General features: G+C 36.9%; 2 protein-coding genes across 20 annotated transcripts in view; one reads left to right on the top strand and one right to left on the bottom strand.

Annotated features, from left to right (window-relative positions):
• Positions 1 to 1,436, bottom strand: part of atxn2 (ataxin 2) — a 30,414-nt gene extending 28,978 nt beyond the window's left edge. For 13 of the 17 annotated variants that reach the window (XM_051892673.1, XM_051892671.1, XM_051892672.1 and 10 more), the window contains exon 1: positions 887 to 1,419. In XM_051892673.1, coding sequence (XP_051748633.1) covers positions 887 to 1,005 — 119 coding nt within the window. In that variant the 5' untranslated portion in view covers positions 1,006 to 1,419. Of the gene's footprint in view, positions 1 to 886 lie in introns of all 17 variants that reach the window. The other 4 variants (XM_051892679.1, XM_051892680.1, XM_051892682.1 and 1 more) reach the window with 2 other exon arrangements.
• A 1,734-nt stretch (positions 1,437 to 3,170) lies between these two features.
• On the top strand, positions 3,171 to 15,827 carry cfap251 (cilia and flagella associated protein 251). 3 transcript variants are annotated; one of them, XM_051894528.1, is made up of 20 exons: positions 3,172 to 3,766; positions 3,956 to 4,096; positions 4,198 to 4,307; positions 4,776 to 4,884; positions 5,404 to 5,484; positions 5,646 to 5,723; positions 5,800 to 5,844; positions 5,947 to 6,149; positions 6,353 to 6,541; positions 7,297 to 7,547; positions 7,778 to 7,929; positions 8,228 to 8,401; positions 8,498 to 8,682; positions 11,002 to 11,116; positions 11,316 to 11,479; positions 12,232 to 12,322; positions 13,448 to 13,591; positions 13,704 to 13,932; positions 14,372 to 14,452; positions 15,511 to 15,827. In XM_051894528.1, exons 1-20 carry the CDS (start codon positions 3,521 to 3,523, stop codon positions 15,627 to 15,629), a joined length of 2,907 nt encoding a protein of 968 aa, XP_051750488.1. In that variant the 5' UTR covers positions 3,172 to 3,520; the 3' UTR covers positions 15,630 to 15,827. The 3 variants fall into 3 exon arrangements, with proteins under 3 accessions (XP_051750487.1, XP_051750488.1, XP_051750489.1); XM_051894527.1 differs by having other exon boundaries at positions 3,171 to 3,766; positions 5,800 to 6,149; XM_051894529.1 differs by lacking the exons at positions 3,172 to 3,766; positions 3,956 to 4,096; positions 4,198 to 4,307; ... (4 more) ...; positions 5,947 to 6,149; positions 6,353 to 6,541 and having other exon boundaries at positions 6,551 to 7,547.
• The last annotated feature ends 35 nt before the right edge of the window (positions 15,828 to 15,862 follow it).

Below are 15,862 nucleotides of genomic sequence, written 5' to 3'. Positions count from 1 at the left end.
AAGCTGGGTTAAAGTCATTCTCAGTAGTGACACAGAGAGCTAACATGTGACTTCTCATATGGGATGATGAATTCCCATAACGTCGATTCACATGCCCTCAGAACGGTTTAAAAATCAGACCTGTCGTTAGACATAAAAGATAAATAAAAGAAAAAAAAAGCAAAAAAAAAAAAAAAAAGAAAAAAAAGGTATCCGTAGCCAACAATTTCACTGAGAATGACAGTCAAAGGGAAATGATAAAACGGTGTACAAATAATGTAATCATCAGCTAAGGACCTCTTGATTGAATTTTGAGCAATTGCTAAATGACATTTATCAACAAACTAGACTGTCATGCGGATTAAAGCGATATATTACTAACATTATAACCAAATAAATGTTGGCTAGTTAGCTGGCTAACAACACTACTATGAATTGCACCGCTGCTGATACTTTAATATTATGGCTCTCAAAGCATTTCTTTGAACGTTATTCAAATGTCAAACACGTTTAATCCCACTATAATACATTCCAAAACGATAAAAATGCATCTGTCTTGTGGGGCAAGGCTGGTACAGCCATATTTCACCGGCAAAAAGGCAATTCATCCTGAACGTATTCACCACAGCAGACAACACACCCCTCTCAAATATTCACGAACGTATTGTCCGCTATCAGCTGATATTTTATAAACGCAATGAGTTTGTGTCCATTAATGTGTGAATGAATCCCTGTCCTGAGAACTTGGCCTATATCGGCCTACTTGCGCTCAATCCCGACCACTGCAAATGCCCAACCTGCGTTTTTAAACTACGACACAAGTGCGGGCATGCCGCATCCCCCTGTAGGTTCACGCTCATCCGTCCTCCAAATTAAAACCCCGTTATGTTGCAGATTCGGAACCCACCTGCCAATGTTCTGGCGTCCGACGCCTCCTCCTACTCCCCCGGTACCGGAGGCCGCAGCGGCTCCGCTGTTGCTTCCGCCGGGTTTGCGATTACCACCGGCCTGCGGCTTCATGGACATGGTGATCCCATAAACGACAGCTTGAGCAGAGTTTTCTGACTGTTTGAAAAAAAAAAAAACGTTTTACACCGCGGACGAGTGCGGAATATGTTATTTGCCGTGTTAGCTGACAGTTGATCTAGTGACAGCCAACGTGTAAAGCTACTCCTCCAGTTATTCAAGTAACGTTATCCACTAATGCTGCCTGCTACTTCAGCTAGCTCTGCTGATTTTTTCCCTACTCAACAGAGACAATTTAGTCCGTTTTAAAACCAAAGCGAGGACGATCCATATGTTTTAGATGTCAACAAAAATACCAACCCGGTAATTTCGCTTTTTGTTATTTTAAGTGCGATATTTTCTATGATATACACAGTTCACGCGGGGCTTCAGTACTGACCGATAGACCTAAACAGTCTGAAAAGCCACAAAAAGTGGCGGAAGGATATATATATATTTATACACATCCCAGGAATGTGTGTACTCCTTTTATCGGTTTTGTTTGTTTTAAAGAGAAATGATCACCGGTAATTACTGTAAATATGCTTGAAGCATGATACGTCATTTAGTTAATACTGGAAATGGATGAATGTTAGTTTTGAGGAACACTGCTCTAATGTATAGCGCACTACTTTGCGCAAATGCACCGATCACTCTGAGCGTTGGCGCTTTGACACTAGTAGGCCAGGTGACTGATGTAATATAGAGCCCACTGTTAAATTCCTTTAGAACTATGCAGTTTTTCTGATCATTTTATTCGTTTGATCGTTTGTTTTAAATGTCTTTTAATCCATAATTCGACAGTCAAAGCAATGTTCAAAAACATTGTATAGCTGAATGGTGCAATGTCTTGCAAAATGAATGAAAACAACTATTTTGCGGAAGCTGAATAGAGATTATCAAACTATCAAAAGATTTGTGAGTGATTTAGATCACAAAATAACATAGTGCGATAAAGGCTTATTAAGGAATGTTTCTGTCAAACAAATTAATTGTATTAAAGGGGCAGCTATAAAAAATTTAAAAAAAGCCACTGTTGAGCAGCAAACAGCTATATGAAGTGTCTATGGAGTCTGAAGAAGCTCTCCATGCAGGCTGGCAGTTGTGCATAAAGCTGCATTTCTGCCACCCTTAACCCTTAAAAATGAAGACTTACTTTTAAATAGTTTTATTCACTGACGAATGCTGTACTACAATGGATGGTCTCGATGGATTTCTGGATGGTTGGTGAATGGCCACCCCATTCCAATAAGGCTGTGATGTCAGGTGATGATTTGGGCTGGAATGTAGGAAAGTAAGATGGAAGGTCCCTTTAGGGTCTCTGTGGGTGACTTCTGCAAGATATGTGGAGTTTATACCTGGCCATTTTCTGCTATGGTATAAAAAGAATTGGATTTTCATGCAGGACAACACACTATCCCATGCTGCAAAAAACTCCACGGCAATAAAACTGTTTGAAAATGTATTTCTAAACCTATTGTAACGTACTCTTTAAAGATCTGAGTGTATATTGTACTGAAATCCTACTGATATGTCACTTGCATAATAATTTGGAACAGTGTAAAAGGGCTACATCTCAGTAAATATTTTGAATTAAAAAGACCAATTACACAAGTACTTGTTTACAGTGAAAATCTAGCAATGGTTGTGTATGTTGCTTTTAGACATGTGATGTGACTAAACTGCCGTAATACATATACAGTATTTTTAATAGCTGTTTGGTAATCAAGAGAATGAAATGAAACACTGGCATACACTTAGTACTAGTGTCAACTACATAGGCCTATACAGGTTGAGCTGTGTTGTTTATGCTGTTTTATCAACTGTTTAGTAGTTCTTAACTATTTTGCTGTTTATATTTTGCTTAAAAGTCTAAGAATTCCCTGTTTAGTGGTAGGTTTATATTGTGACAACATAGTTTGTCTATATATACACATACATATATATATATATATATATATATATATTCTACAAAACATCGTTCAGAAGTTTGGTGCTAATAAGATTTTTTTTTAAATAAATACTTTTATTCAGCTGGGATGCATTAAAATTAAAATAAATTCTGTTCTTATCAAATGATTTATCAAAGAATCCTTAAAAAAAGGTTCACGGTTTTCTTCAAAATATTAAACCGCACAACTGGTTTCAACATTAATGTTGATACATTTCCTATTATTACACTCTTTTTTCAGTAGCCTACTTTACTTCCTTTTATGAGGGATTTTCCTCTAGATCAGCAAAGCTTGCCCTCCCACGTGACCGTATCTTAGCAACGTGATGCGTGGGTAATTAGACTGAATAGGTAAAGAACAACTTCATCGTATATATGTGCGAGACATTCGTATTTGTAAGATTACAAACAAGTATTATTAAAAATCAAGAGCATAGTAGCACAGGTAATTTTCTACGGCACTAGAAAGACTAAATTAGCCTGGCTAACCGACACGCGCAGAGATTCTAGCAGTTTAATCTGTAACATCGTGATTCTGGTTGTGATCAAATTCTCCAGCTTTCCTCCTACAAGTCACAACGAGCAATGTCAACGGCAAACGAGACGTCTGATAAGACAGATGCAGAAACTGAAGGCGCGAGGGAGCAGAAAAGCACAGTAGATAATCATATGAAGAAAGAATTAGATGATGAAGATGAAGGAGTACGAGAAGCTGGGAAAGAAGGAAGTGAACTGTCCAGTCTTAGAGAGAATGTTGAGGATTCACAAGTTTACACAGCCACATCATTGTCTGTCATTCCCAAGGAGACCAGAACCAAAACTCACCCACTGGTAATGGTTTGATAAAATTACCCTTTTATTTACTTGAATTACTTAGTCCAGATATTAGTATCTAAAACTAAAAATATTTTATATTTCACAATGACAAGAAGTCATATTCTGTATTATGCATGAGAGTTTTATATAATTACAATAAGTTTCTTTAGGAGCTATCTAAAACTTTGATCTTTGCAATTGCAGCTCCTTGACTGGGCTTATGGGATCAACCAAACCCTACCTGTTTTCAGCCTGCAGGATGAAGATAAGCTTGTCATCTTGTATATTTGTGCTCATGTTGCTGTTATGTTTGATCACACTTCTAATGCTCAGCATCTGTTGCAAGTAGGAGGCTCATATGGCTACAAACTAAGAAAGTAAAATGTAATATAAAGCCTAAAATTTGATTTTAAACATGTTGCTTTTGTGCTGTTTGGTGTCTACAGGGCCACTGCAGTCCAATCACATGTTTGTGTGCTAGTGAAGACAGGCGTTGGCTTGTGACAGCTGACATGGGCCGAGAGAGTCTTGTTATCATATGGGATGCTTATACAGGGTAACTCTGACCCAAATATTATTATATGTATGAATATATTTATGTGTATATGATTATACAATCTATTTATATTGTTTTTGTAAATCTGCCCTTATCTTGAATATGATGTTCAAAAAACCTGTTAAAGTCGCGATGAAACAAAAGTAGCAACAGATCTTTTCTTCCGTATTGTGAGGTATATCGAAGTGAAACGGATTATTGAAAAAGAAATAAAGGTAAAGAGGGACTTGTTTCTATCCGTAAATTATTGGAGAAATTCGGCATACATCACCAGAGAGAAGTGTGTTTTTTTAACAGATTTTGATTAAGACACATTTTGTTTTTTAAACAGATTTTGATTAAGAATTACAAGGTCAACATTTAAAAACAAAAAAGAAACATTCTGAATGATTCATCCATGTATATAAGATCTATAACATGCATTTACAAAATAATTTTCAATTCATGCCGATCCATAACGTGTTGTAGGATTCCTGTGCGGACATTGTTTGACTGTCATCCAGAGGGTGGAGTTTCTGCCTTGGCACTATCAAAGGATTCAAAATATCTGGTGACTGTTGGAGCTGGAGCAGTACAGGTGTAAAACATAACGTTTTATATTATCTATCCTACGTAACCTCACTGTAGATATATTATGTCATCTTATACCACATTTACACTGCAAAGGTGGCATAGAAGCACTTCTGAAGAGGCATGTAAGTGTCTTTACACAGACTGTTTAATGCTGCTCAGAGATGGCATAAATGCATTTACACAGCAATTACAACTGTATGATTTGATACTTGGGGTTGAGGTGGGTCAGAGCAGGCATAATTAAGTATGGCTTTTATACGGCATTGCATCTTTACACTGAATTTTGAGCAGGCAGAGAGCAGCCTTAACTTGTCTGTGTAAAGATGCCTATAGATGCACCCTCCAGGAGCCATGTATTTCCGGCATACAGAACTCATACTAAACTTGCCAAAAGAGACGTTGATCCTAGGGAGAGATGAAAATGAAACCTTTATTAACTGAAATGTTCTTAATAAAGACGATGACTATAAAAAGGTCAAATGAAATCACAGAATATTTTCATCAGTTTCTTTCTATGCATCAGCGAGTGTGTATTTGGGACTGGACAGATGAAAGCGACAGTCCACAATGTCAAGTGGACCTCAGCCCAAAATATGGTTGCCAGGTATGTTGCAAAACTGTGCTTTGATGTGGTTATTATGCTGAGGCAACACAAAAGCAGCAATGTCTTAATTTAAAAAATGTTATTCTTTTTTAATGAATACTAGCTATCAGTCAGCCTTAAATGCATCTAACATCATATAAACATTCTCCATGTTTTCCCAGAATCAAATACTTTTCAATCCCTCTGACAGCACACAGTTGGTTAGCAACAGTAGCACTCAGGTTCTCTTCTACAACTGGGTAGGAATTATTTATTTGTGTTACTGATTTACTATTTCAGTTGTCTTTGTATATAACAATGAATTCTGTTGCGCAGGAAAGAGGACATCTGGAATACTCGGCTCCTGAAATTACTGACAAGGTTGGCAGAACAACCTTTCATCAGGTTAAATTTGTGTGTGCTGCTGTGAAGGTTTCTTCTCTGCTTTTGGCATTGACCTTTGGCAAATCTGTTCCCATTCAGACATTCAATATGGTGCTAGGTACCCTGAGCCAGTCCATCTTCCACTACGACAGTGTGCAGGCTCTTACAGCCACCTCAGCTGGGAACATAGTTCTCTGGGACAAGCAGACCGAGTCTGTCTCTTGTCAGCCCATAGTGAGGAAAGCCGTAAAACTTGTGCCTCTCCAGAAGGAAGCGATCACTGTATTAACTCTGATTGACAGGTATATATGACACACAGATACAGTATATGGCAAATTTGTGCATTAAGATTTTTCAAATAAATCCTAAGGTAATCGTGATCATGATGTGATACACATCAGCCTCCCTGCCACTGCAAGGCTGTTACATTTACACTTGTTGAAAGTTACACTTTGCTATGTATTTGTTGTTTTTTCTGTCTGACATTATTTTCTACATTTGTAAGTTTCGTAGTAACAGGCGACGTGAATGGCCACATCAAATTCTATGATGGAAATCTCAAGCTCATCAACTTGTACAATGAGTTTAGCTTGGATCCCATCAGATCCATCTCCTTTTCCAAAGAAAAACCTTCCACTAGCGGCCTGGGATATCCAAAAGACTGCACACTTGATGCCAAACCATTTGTCATGAGGTGACAAATTCAGAAAGATCTAATATTTATTATGATAAATGCACCATAACAATTATATATATATATATATATAAATTATTGTGTTTTTAAACATTTTAGAGAGAAAAATTAATTAGCATTTATTTCATTCAAAGATGTTTTAAAGAAAGTTCCCATAATTATTTTTTGTGACATACATACCTCAGCAATAAGTGTGAGATACATTTCAAGTAATCAGTTAAAAGCTAAAACTGCCTACAAGAGTGCAGTGTGTAGATTGGATGCACCCATCTGTATAACTGAGTACATATACAGAGTAAATTTAGTGTGAGTATGCTTAAAGGGATAGTTGACCCAAAAATGAAAATTCTGTCATCATTTACTCACCCTCATGTCGTTCTAAACCTGTATTACTTTATTTCTTTTCCTTAACATAAAAGAAGATATTTTGAAAAATCCTGCTGACTAAACAGTTTTGGCGACGGTTGACTTCCATTTGTATGGACAAAAAGTTCTGAGACATTTCTCAAAATATCTTCTTTTTTGTTCCACAGAAGAAAGAAGTCATACAGGTTTGGAACATAATGAGGGTGAGTAAATGATGGCAGGATTTTTATTTTTGGGTCAACTGTCCCTTTAAAGTATGGTACTAACTATCCCTGCTATCCCTTTGCATCTGTTTATACCATCATTGGAGACAGAACTATAGAGGCAACATTATTATATTCTAACTCTGCAATGCAATAAAATGTTTCTCTCCTTCCTTCCAATTACAGAAATGTTGTTCTTTCTACTACTTGTGCAACTGTAGTACATTTAAATGCACAGAGAAATGTTCTACAGACCCTTCTGAAGGAACATGCAGAACCTCTGGAAGCAGTTGCCTGCCATCCCAAACAACCACTAGTAGCTATGGGAAGCCACAGCGGCACAATCAAGGTTTGGGATTATGAGCGTAAAGAGGCAGTCTGCAGCAGGGTCTTCCGGCCGCACAAACAGATCCAGTGTATTACCTACGATCCACAAGGTGAACTACAAAACAAGATCTCACTCATGTTATTATAATACAGTTCATAGATAATATGTTTTAGCTCAGCTTTATTGATCCATTGTCTGATTCAAGAGTTTAAGACTGTTCAGACATGAAGTGACTAAAATTGCATTCATACCACCTATTAAAAACTACTTTGTTTGTATGAAGGATGTCACAAAATGCGATTATAGATAATCCATCTGTGTGAATTTGCCCTGTTCTAGGTTTTTACTTGGCAGTGGGCTTTGCCAGTGGGGCTTTGCAGATTGTTGATGCCTGTACACTTCAAAGTGACGGTAAAGAGTGTTTGCAGTACAGTCAGGACAGCATTACCCATCTCACCTTCTCTCAGGACTCATGCTACCTGGCTGCTGCGGTTAGTAGCATTTTTGTTTTAGCTCTGTTTGTATAGCACATTTCAGCACAGATTGTTTTGTGAACCTGTCACAATGTGAAATAACGTGAAATGAAAAACTAAAATATGACTGTTTCTGGCACAAATACGTTACTAAGTGGACCTCAGGGAAAAATAAATATTTTAAAATATTGCTGACAAATAACCTCTTTAAATTGTGTACTTTTTACTGTGTAAAATTTGACTCTAACAGTAAATTTAATGAGGGCACTTTTTTTTTTGAAGATACATATTTGCATTTGTATTTCTCTTATGTCAGGACACTGGGAAAAGTGTGACGTTGCTCCAACGGTGTAAAGAGGGGACCCAGGAGATTTGGAAGTACCAGGGCAGGCACCACTCACATTATAAACCCATTCAGGACCTGCTGTTTGGAGTGGATTTAGACAGCAATCAGCCTCGCCTGCTCTCTCTTGGCATGGATCGCAGGCTGGTGAGTTCATGTTTTCCTGTATGATCTTGCTCCCTATGTGTTTAACTTGTTGAACTGTGTTAAACAAATCACATTTATGTTGTCTGTTCTGAACAGGTGGAGTTTGATCTGCAGAACAGTGGTGAAAATGAGTTGTTGATTTTGAGTTCTGATCGGATTGAACAGAGTGCTGTGCCCACCTGCATGGTGTGGTATCCTCCTTTGACGCCTGAAAACTTCCTCCTTACAGCCTCCAACCTGTATAAGATGAAGCTCTTCAATGCTACCTCCAAAATGTGCAGGTTTGCACTTTTCCTATTGGCAGAACAAATAGAAATGTCACTGAAATAACAAACAACAATCTGGTTGATTAGTTTTTTGCAGAATTTCAAATGAAGCAAAAGCCAAACCATTCTGTCTAAATGTGATTTGTAGATAAACTAAAATGGAAAAAATGATTACACAAACTTAAAATTGGATAATAAAATGGGATTTCAAGGATATTTTAGTAATATGGCATTCTTATGATCCAAAAAGGAAATAAGTTAATAATTGTGTTAAGATAAACATCTCTGTTATGACTATGGACAAAGAAAAAGAAGATTTATGATTTATGATTTTAAGTTCATTTGTCATCATCCATAAGTGACGGGAAATTACTTAGTGATGACTTCATGTTAAGTGAGGTAATACAAATAAAGTGGATTTACAGGTCTCCTGAATTCCAAATAATTAAATAGGCTGTCAACCAAATGGACCAAAAGGAAGAAAATTAATCTGGTTTTATTGCTTCTATTTTTGAAGTAATACACACTGAAATAATATATTATAATTTTACGCATAGCTAGGGTAAACACAATATAAGAGGTAATAAAAAAATAAAATGGTCCTCTTTGACATTCTAACTCTTAACTATTAGATACACTATATTGTCAAAAGTTTAAGCGCCTGCCTTTACATGCACATGAACTTTAATGACATCCCATTCTTAATCCGTAGGGTTTAATATGGATTTGGCCCACCCTTTGCAGCTATAACAGCCTCAACTCTTCTGGGAAGGCTTTCCACAAGGTTTAGGAGTGTGTTTATGGGAATTTTTGACCATTCTTCTAGAAGCGCATTTGTGAGGTCAGGCAGTGATGTTGGCGAGAAGGCCTGGCTCGCAGTCTCCGCTCTAATTCATCCCAAAGGTGTTCTGTCGGGTTGAGGTCAGGACTGAGGCCAGTCAAGTTCCTCCACACCAAACTCGCTCATCCATGTCTTTATAGACCTTGCTTTGTGCACTGGTGCGCAGTCATGTTGGAACAGGAAGGGGCCATCCCCAAACTGTTCCCACAAAGTTGGGAGTATGAAATTGCCTAAATTGTCTTGGTATGCTGAAGCATTAAGAGTTCCTTTCACTGGAACTAAGGGGCCAAGCCCAACCCCTGAAAAACAACCCTACACCATAATCCCCTCTCCACCAAACTTTACACTTGGCACAATGCAGTCAGGCAATGATACCACTAACAGTTGACCGTGGAATATTTAGTAGTGAGGAAATTTCACAAATGGACTTATTGCACAGGTAGCAACCTATCACGGTACCACGCTTGAATTCACTGAGCTCCGGAGAGCGACCCATTCTTCCACAAATGTTTGTAGAAGCAGTCTACATGACTAGGTGCTTGATTTTATACACCTGTGGCCATGGAAGTGATTGGAACACCTGAATTCAATGAATTGGAGGGGTGTCCCAATACTTTTGACAATATAGTGTATTATTATGTAAGTAGTGTGTAACGGTCTGGGGGTAAGCCAACACAAAGAATACCAGAATTCAGTCTAAATGGTCTTTAATCCAACAGCAGAAATACGTAGGAGAATCTCAGGAGAAACAAACTCTTTCCACACATAATGTTAACAATTCACCCACAAAAAAACTGATCAAAACAGGGAGTACTTATACACAGAGATAACAAGGGAACTAATTAGACGACAGGTGAATGTAATTATTAACTCATGAGAAACCAAGGAAACTAACAAGGGTAAGGAGAACAAACCAAAACACAATGAAACTAAACATAACTCTGACAGAGTGATAGCTAATTTATCTGTATTTGCTTTGCCTACGCAAATATTTCCAAACAAAGCCATAGCAGTTTTTCATTCCTAAATGAATCTGCATTTTGAACAAATTGGTTGTGTGAAAAAAATCATTTGTGTGTGTGAATAAATCACTGAGAGTGAATGATTGAATGACTCACTCATTAGCGACTCGCTACCTACTGCCGTATTTTACACCAAAGGTAAAAATTCTCAGTGCTGTACTGAACTGAACTGTTGCAGCGCTCTTGTAACGCTGCTCGACCAATCAAATTTGAGGACTAGAACTAACTGTTACACAGTACAATTATCTTATGCCAATACGAACAGCGCTGAATTTAAAATTAAATATTTTTTCACTCTACTATATTAAGCAGTTTTCACAGTTGCTCTGCAGATCTGAGTTCCTTTTTCTGATCTTTAAAAAAAAAACTGATCTGATCCAAAATAAAACAAGATAAATAAACACATTTCTGTTTTTTTTTTTTGTTTTTTTTTTGTATATCTGTTGGTGATGGTGTGCTTTGTCTGCACAGAAAAACACTCTTTGGGCCCTCTTATGGTTCTCCAGTGAAAAAGATGGCCATTCTACCTGCATCTAAGGCTGGCGACCCTAATTCTCGTTACATGGCATATATAACACAAGATAAGGTATAAAGTGTTTCAGGCCTCATAAACAAACCATGCATTTGATAATAACTACACATATAACATGATCTCTACTCTTTAATGTCTTACTAAGATCTCTTAGCTGGTATCAGCATGAACCATTATGCCAGTTTTATTTCCTTTACTTATGATTTAATGATTTAAGTCTCCTTTTAATTCCTGTTTTCTTTCCTTGATGTAGGTTGGCATTCAGATTCTGCCTCTGGATGGAAACCCTCACAAGTCCTTTGCAATGATCTGTCACTCAACAGGCGTCTCAACTCTGGCTTGCTCTTATGATGGTAGATATGCTTTCACTACTGGAGGACAAGACTGCACTGTCTTTTCATGGGAGCTCAATTTGTCGTAAGTTTGAAGAACATTCGTCCCATGTAAAAGTAAACTGTTTTTTGCAGTTGACTTATCTACTAGGTCATAATATATCACATAATATATCACACTCAATTAAAGGAATAGTTCACCCAAAAATGAAAATTATCCCATAATTTACTCACCCTCAAGCAATCCTAGGTGTATATGACTTTCTTCTGAGTTATATTTAATAATATCCTGGCTTCCCGCTTTGTAATGGCATTGAATAGTGCCAGAGTTTATGTCCGTTGCCGGAAGCTAGTGATTATAGTTTATAAAGTTTTAAATAGGGATATTTTTCTTACAAAAAACGCATTGCATCGCTTCAGGAGGCATTTATTAACCCCCTGGAGAAGTATGGATTACTTTTATGATGGATTGATGTGCTTTTTGGAGCTTCAAAACCTCTGGCACTATTCAATGCCTTTACAAAGTTGGGAAGAGCCAGGATATTATTTAATATAACTCTGATTGTGTTCAGCTGAAAGAAGAAAATCATATATACCTAGGATGACTTGAGGGTGAGTAAATTATGGGAAAATTTTCATTTTTATGTTAACTATTCCTTTAATATGATGTCATAAAATATATGTGGATAATATTAATTGTACATGAATTTTAAAAGCTGTTTAGGATGGTAGACACCTACTTGAAATTTCAACTATATACAGCTTATTGTGTCTGTCACCTCACAAAATGTGGTCACATAATTAGCTTTTGCTTTTCACTCATTTGCAAAAATGCAGATCATTGGAGGCATCAGCTGCTCTCGGAGGGAAAGACATGCTGCCCTTCTACAATCTTCTGGAGGGAGGGAGAGATGGACAGCTCTTCAGGGTTTGAGATCTCTATTTTAATGCTTTCTTTTTTCTCATTGTCCTGTATTTAGGTCAAGAATTTCTATCAGTGGCATTTACCTCTTTTCATCCTAAAAATTAAAAAATCCTATCATTTTTACAGAAAAATATCCAATAAAATGTAAACATATTTACAGAACATGTAAAACCCTAATATACATAACTGATAACAAAGACTAAGAAACACAATTACTTAAAGGGTTAGTTCACCTAAAAATGAAAATTCTGTCATTAATTACTCATCCTCATGTCGTTCCACACCTGTAAGACCTTCGTTCATCTTCGGAACAAAAATTAAGATATTTTTGATAAAATCCGATGGCTCAGTGAGGCCTGCATTGCCAGCTTTGGCAGTTTGATACATGCTCCGAACCACTGATTCATAACAAAAGATTTGTAAAGCTTCGAAGCTTCATGAAGCAGTATTTTGAAATCGTTTGAAATCACTAGATATTGTTAAATAAAGTCGTTATTTTGTTTTTTTGCCGCACAAAAAGTATTCTCGTCACTTCATAACATTAAGGTTGAACCACTGTAGTCACATGAACTGTTTTAAATATGTCTTTTAGTACCTTTCTGAGCATCTGAAAGTGTTAACTATCTTGCTGGCAATGCAGGCCTCACTAAGCCATAGGATTTTATCAAAAATGTCTTATATAATTTATGTTCTGAAGATAAATGAAGGTCTTACGGGTGTGGAACGACATGAGGGTGAGTAATTAATGACAGAATTTTCATTCTTGGGTGAACTAACCCTTTAAACAAAATGCCATCAAATGTGAAGTGTTACAGTGAATTCTGGGAATGTCAGTATACAATTTTTCACTGTAAATTATAATATAATTTGTTATTTTTAACTTTCAAAAATGGTGCATTTAACAATATTTTACTTTAAAATTACATGAAATGTAAGGTTAAATTATTTTTTTCCTTGCATTTAGTAGGGGAAATTACTGTTAGCCAATTAACAGGTTTTTACTATAGCATTTTTACAGTTAAAATTACAACTTAATCAAAAAAATGTTATGAGGTTTCATAATGCTTGCTTGCTTAACATGTTACCAGGCCTACCAATAGACAGCAACTCTTATGGTTTGTCTTTTAGGAAATGGAGGAATATTTTTACTATTGTCAACTACAGAATCAGGACCTCAACACCATGGAAACACGGCTTGTGTCCACGCACATCCCTCTAGCTGATGTGCCCTTCTTAATGAGAGCGCTTGGCTTCTATCCAACAGAGCAAGAGGTACAAACATTGTTGCAATCACCAATTCACTCTACCATACAAAACTGTCATCGTTTGGTGGACTAGCACTCAATCTTTTGTCAACACATGGTTGTGTTTTGTTTTGTTGAAGCTGGAAGACATGCAAAATGAGGTGAAGTTCAGCCGCTATGCTGAGACCAGAAATTATGTGACGGACATCGATTTGGAGGAGTTCATTAAGCTGTATATCAACCACAGACCTGCCTCTGGCATTTCCAGACAGGAGCTGTGCAATGCCTTCCAGGTGCTCGGAAAGGCAGATGAGGAGGGCAGGTATACTATTGACAGAGACGAACTGCTGGAGTTACTGCAGGCTAGAGGTAAATATGTTTTCATGAGTTTGAACAGTACTTTATTTTTGGTAATTTGATGAGATACCAGAGAAAGAATTATTATAATTAACCGAGAAAGATTTTGGCTAGCGAGAAGCTGTGGTTTCGGTGAAAAAATATTTTCTATAAGTTAAAGTTAAACTCACAAATGTCTCACAGGACCAGCATGACAATATTTTCTGTTTCTCTATCTCATGGCACTCAACACAAGCTGTCAAATGTATATTTAATTGTTAATGCTGTATTATACTCAGTAAAAACAAACACCTGATAAACAAAATTATTTTGTGCTGTTTCTGCTGACACATTTACAAAGCTAATTCAGGTTTTGATGAAGACATATTGACAGTTTTGTTACGCAGCATAATTTTGAACAAGTGATTAAAAATTAGTAATTACTTTAATGTAACTTTAATGTTCATTTCAGGTGAACATATGACAGAGGATGACTTGGCTGAATGCTTTACAACTCTTTTAGGTTTTAGTGCAGAGGGAAGCAGTTGCACAGGTATGTAGAAGTCCTGTGAATCACCATACTGATGGCCAAATTTCAGTGGACACGTTTCTGGGTCCAAACACTCTATCAGATTCCAAAAGCAAACAACGAACTGTACTAATATACATTCACGACGTGCTGTAATACTACTGAAAAATCGTGATAACCTTTATCTCTATGCTCAAATATCATTTGGCCACACAGTGACTAATCTTTTGTGAATTGTTAAAATATTAGTGTCCAGGACAACAGGAACCCAGAGTACACCTTGGCTTCTTAAAGGGATAGTTCACCCAAAAATGAAAATTATCTCATGATTTACTTACCATCAAGCCATCCTATGTGTATCTTCTTTCAGACAAACACAATCAGAGATATATTTAAAAATATCCTTAGTCCTCCAATGTTTATAATGGTTGTGAATAGGGGGCTGCATTTGAAGTCAAAAATAATGCATCCATCCATAAAAAAAGTAATCCATACGACTCCAGTGGGTTAATAAAGGCCTTCTGAAGCGAAGCGATACGTTTTTGTAAGAAAAATATCCATATTTAAAACTTTATAAATTCAAATAACTAGCTTGCGGCAGACAACCGTACGCAGAATGTGCAAGAAGAGGCGGAAGAGTATCCTTTGACCTGACGCACAACGTAATGATGAACGCGAAGGTGCAGAGGATTATAAGTCTAAATGATCATTTTTAAAGAGAAATTTCAGAGGATTTTGATATAAGAGAAGAGCCTTTTAAATTTGTTGCACAGCCCTATTTGTTTGAACCGCGAGAGGCATCTAAGCTTTTGAAAGAAGATAGTCATATACACATAGGATGGCTTGAGGGTGAGTAAATCATGGGATAATTTTCATTTTTGGGTGAACTATCCCTTTAACTTAAGAGTGCTGTAAATGAATAGTGCTCAAATAGCTGTTGAGATAGTATTTGAAACAGAGTAGAGGCTTGGACCCAGAAACAGTTTGATAACTTCTCAAGGTGAAGAACTATTTGACTAAAATAGTAGTGAAAGTGTACCAATGTTTTAATCTCAACTATTGTGTGTTTGTGTCCCTTTCAGAGTCTCTGTTGGAAAGTGTGCTACCCCCTAAAATTACCATGGGGACATTTGCCACAGATGTCTTGGGGTTTTCTGCAGCCACACAGGAATTTTATCAAGAACACAGCCATGATCTATAATATATTAAGTGTCCACAACCATTCTGAAACGTACAATCTATCCAATTAAAGAATTGTTTGATTTGTATCTCATTAAGTTGAATAGTCCTTTTGTGATTATTAAGCTATTGTTTCGGTGTATTTTCATTTGAGTTTAATACTTTTCTGATACGCAGAGAGAGAGAGATAAAATACGGAAATAAACGTTGTTTGACAATATACTGTCGATTCAGTCTCCATTTTTCCCCAGAAAC

The sequence above is a fragment of the Ctenopharyngodon idella genome, chromosome 5 (genome assembly GCF_019924925.1).
Source record: "Ctenopharyngodon idella isolate HZGC_01 chromosome 5, HZGC01, whole genome shotgun sequence".
NCBI lineage: Eukaryota > Metazoa > Chordata > Actinopteri > Cypriniformes > Xenocyprididae > Ctenopharyngodon > Ctenopharyngodon idella.
The sequence above is the reverse complement of the archived record's forward strand: the minus strand, read 5'-3'. Positions and strand labels throughout refer to the sequence as shown.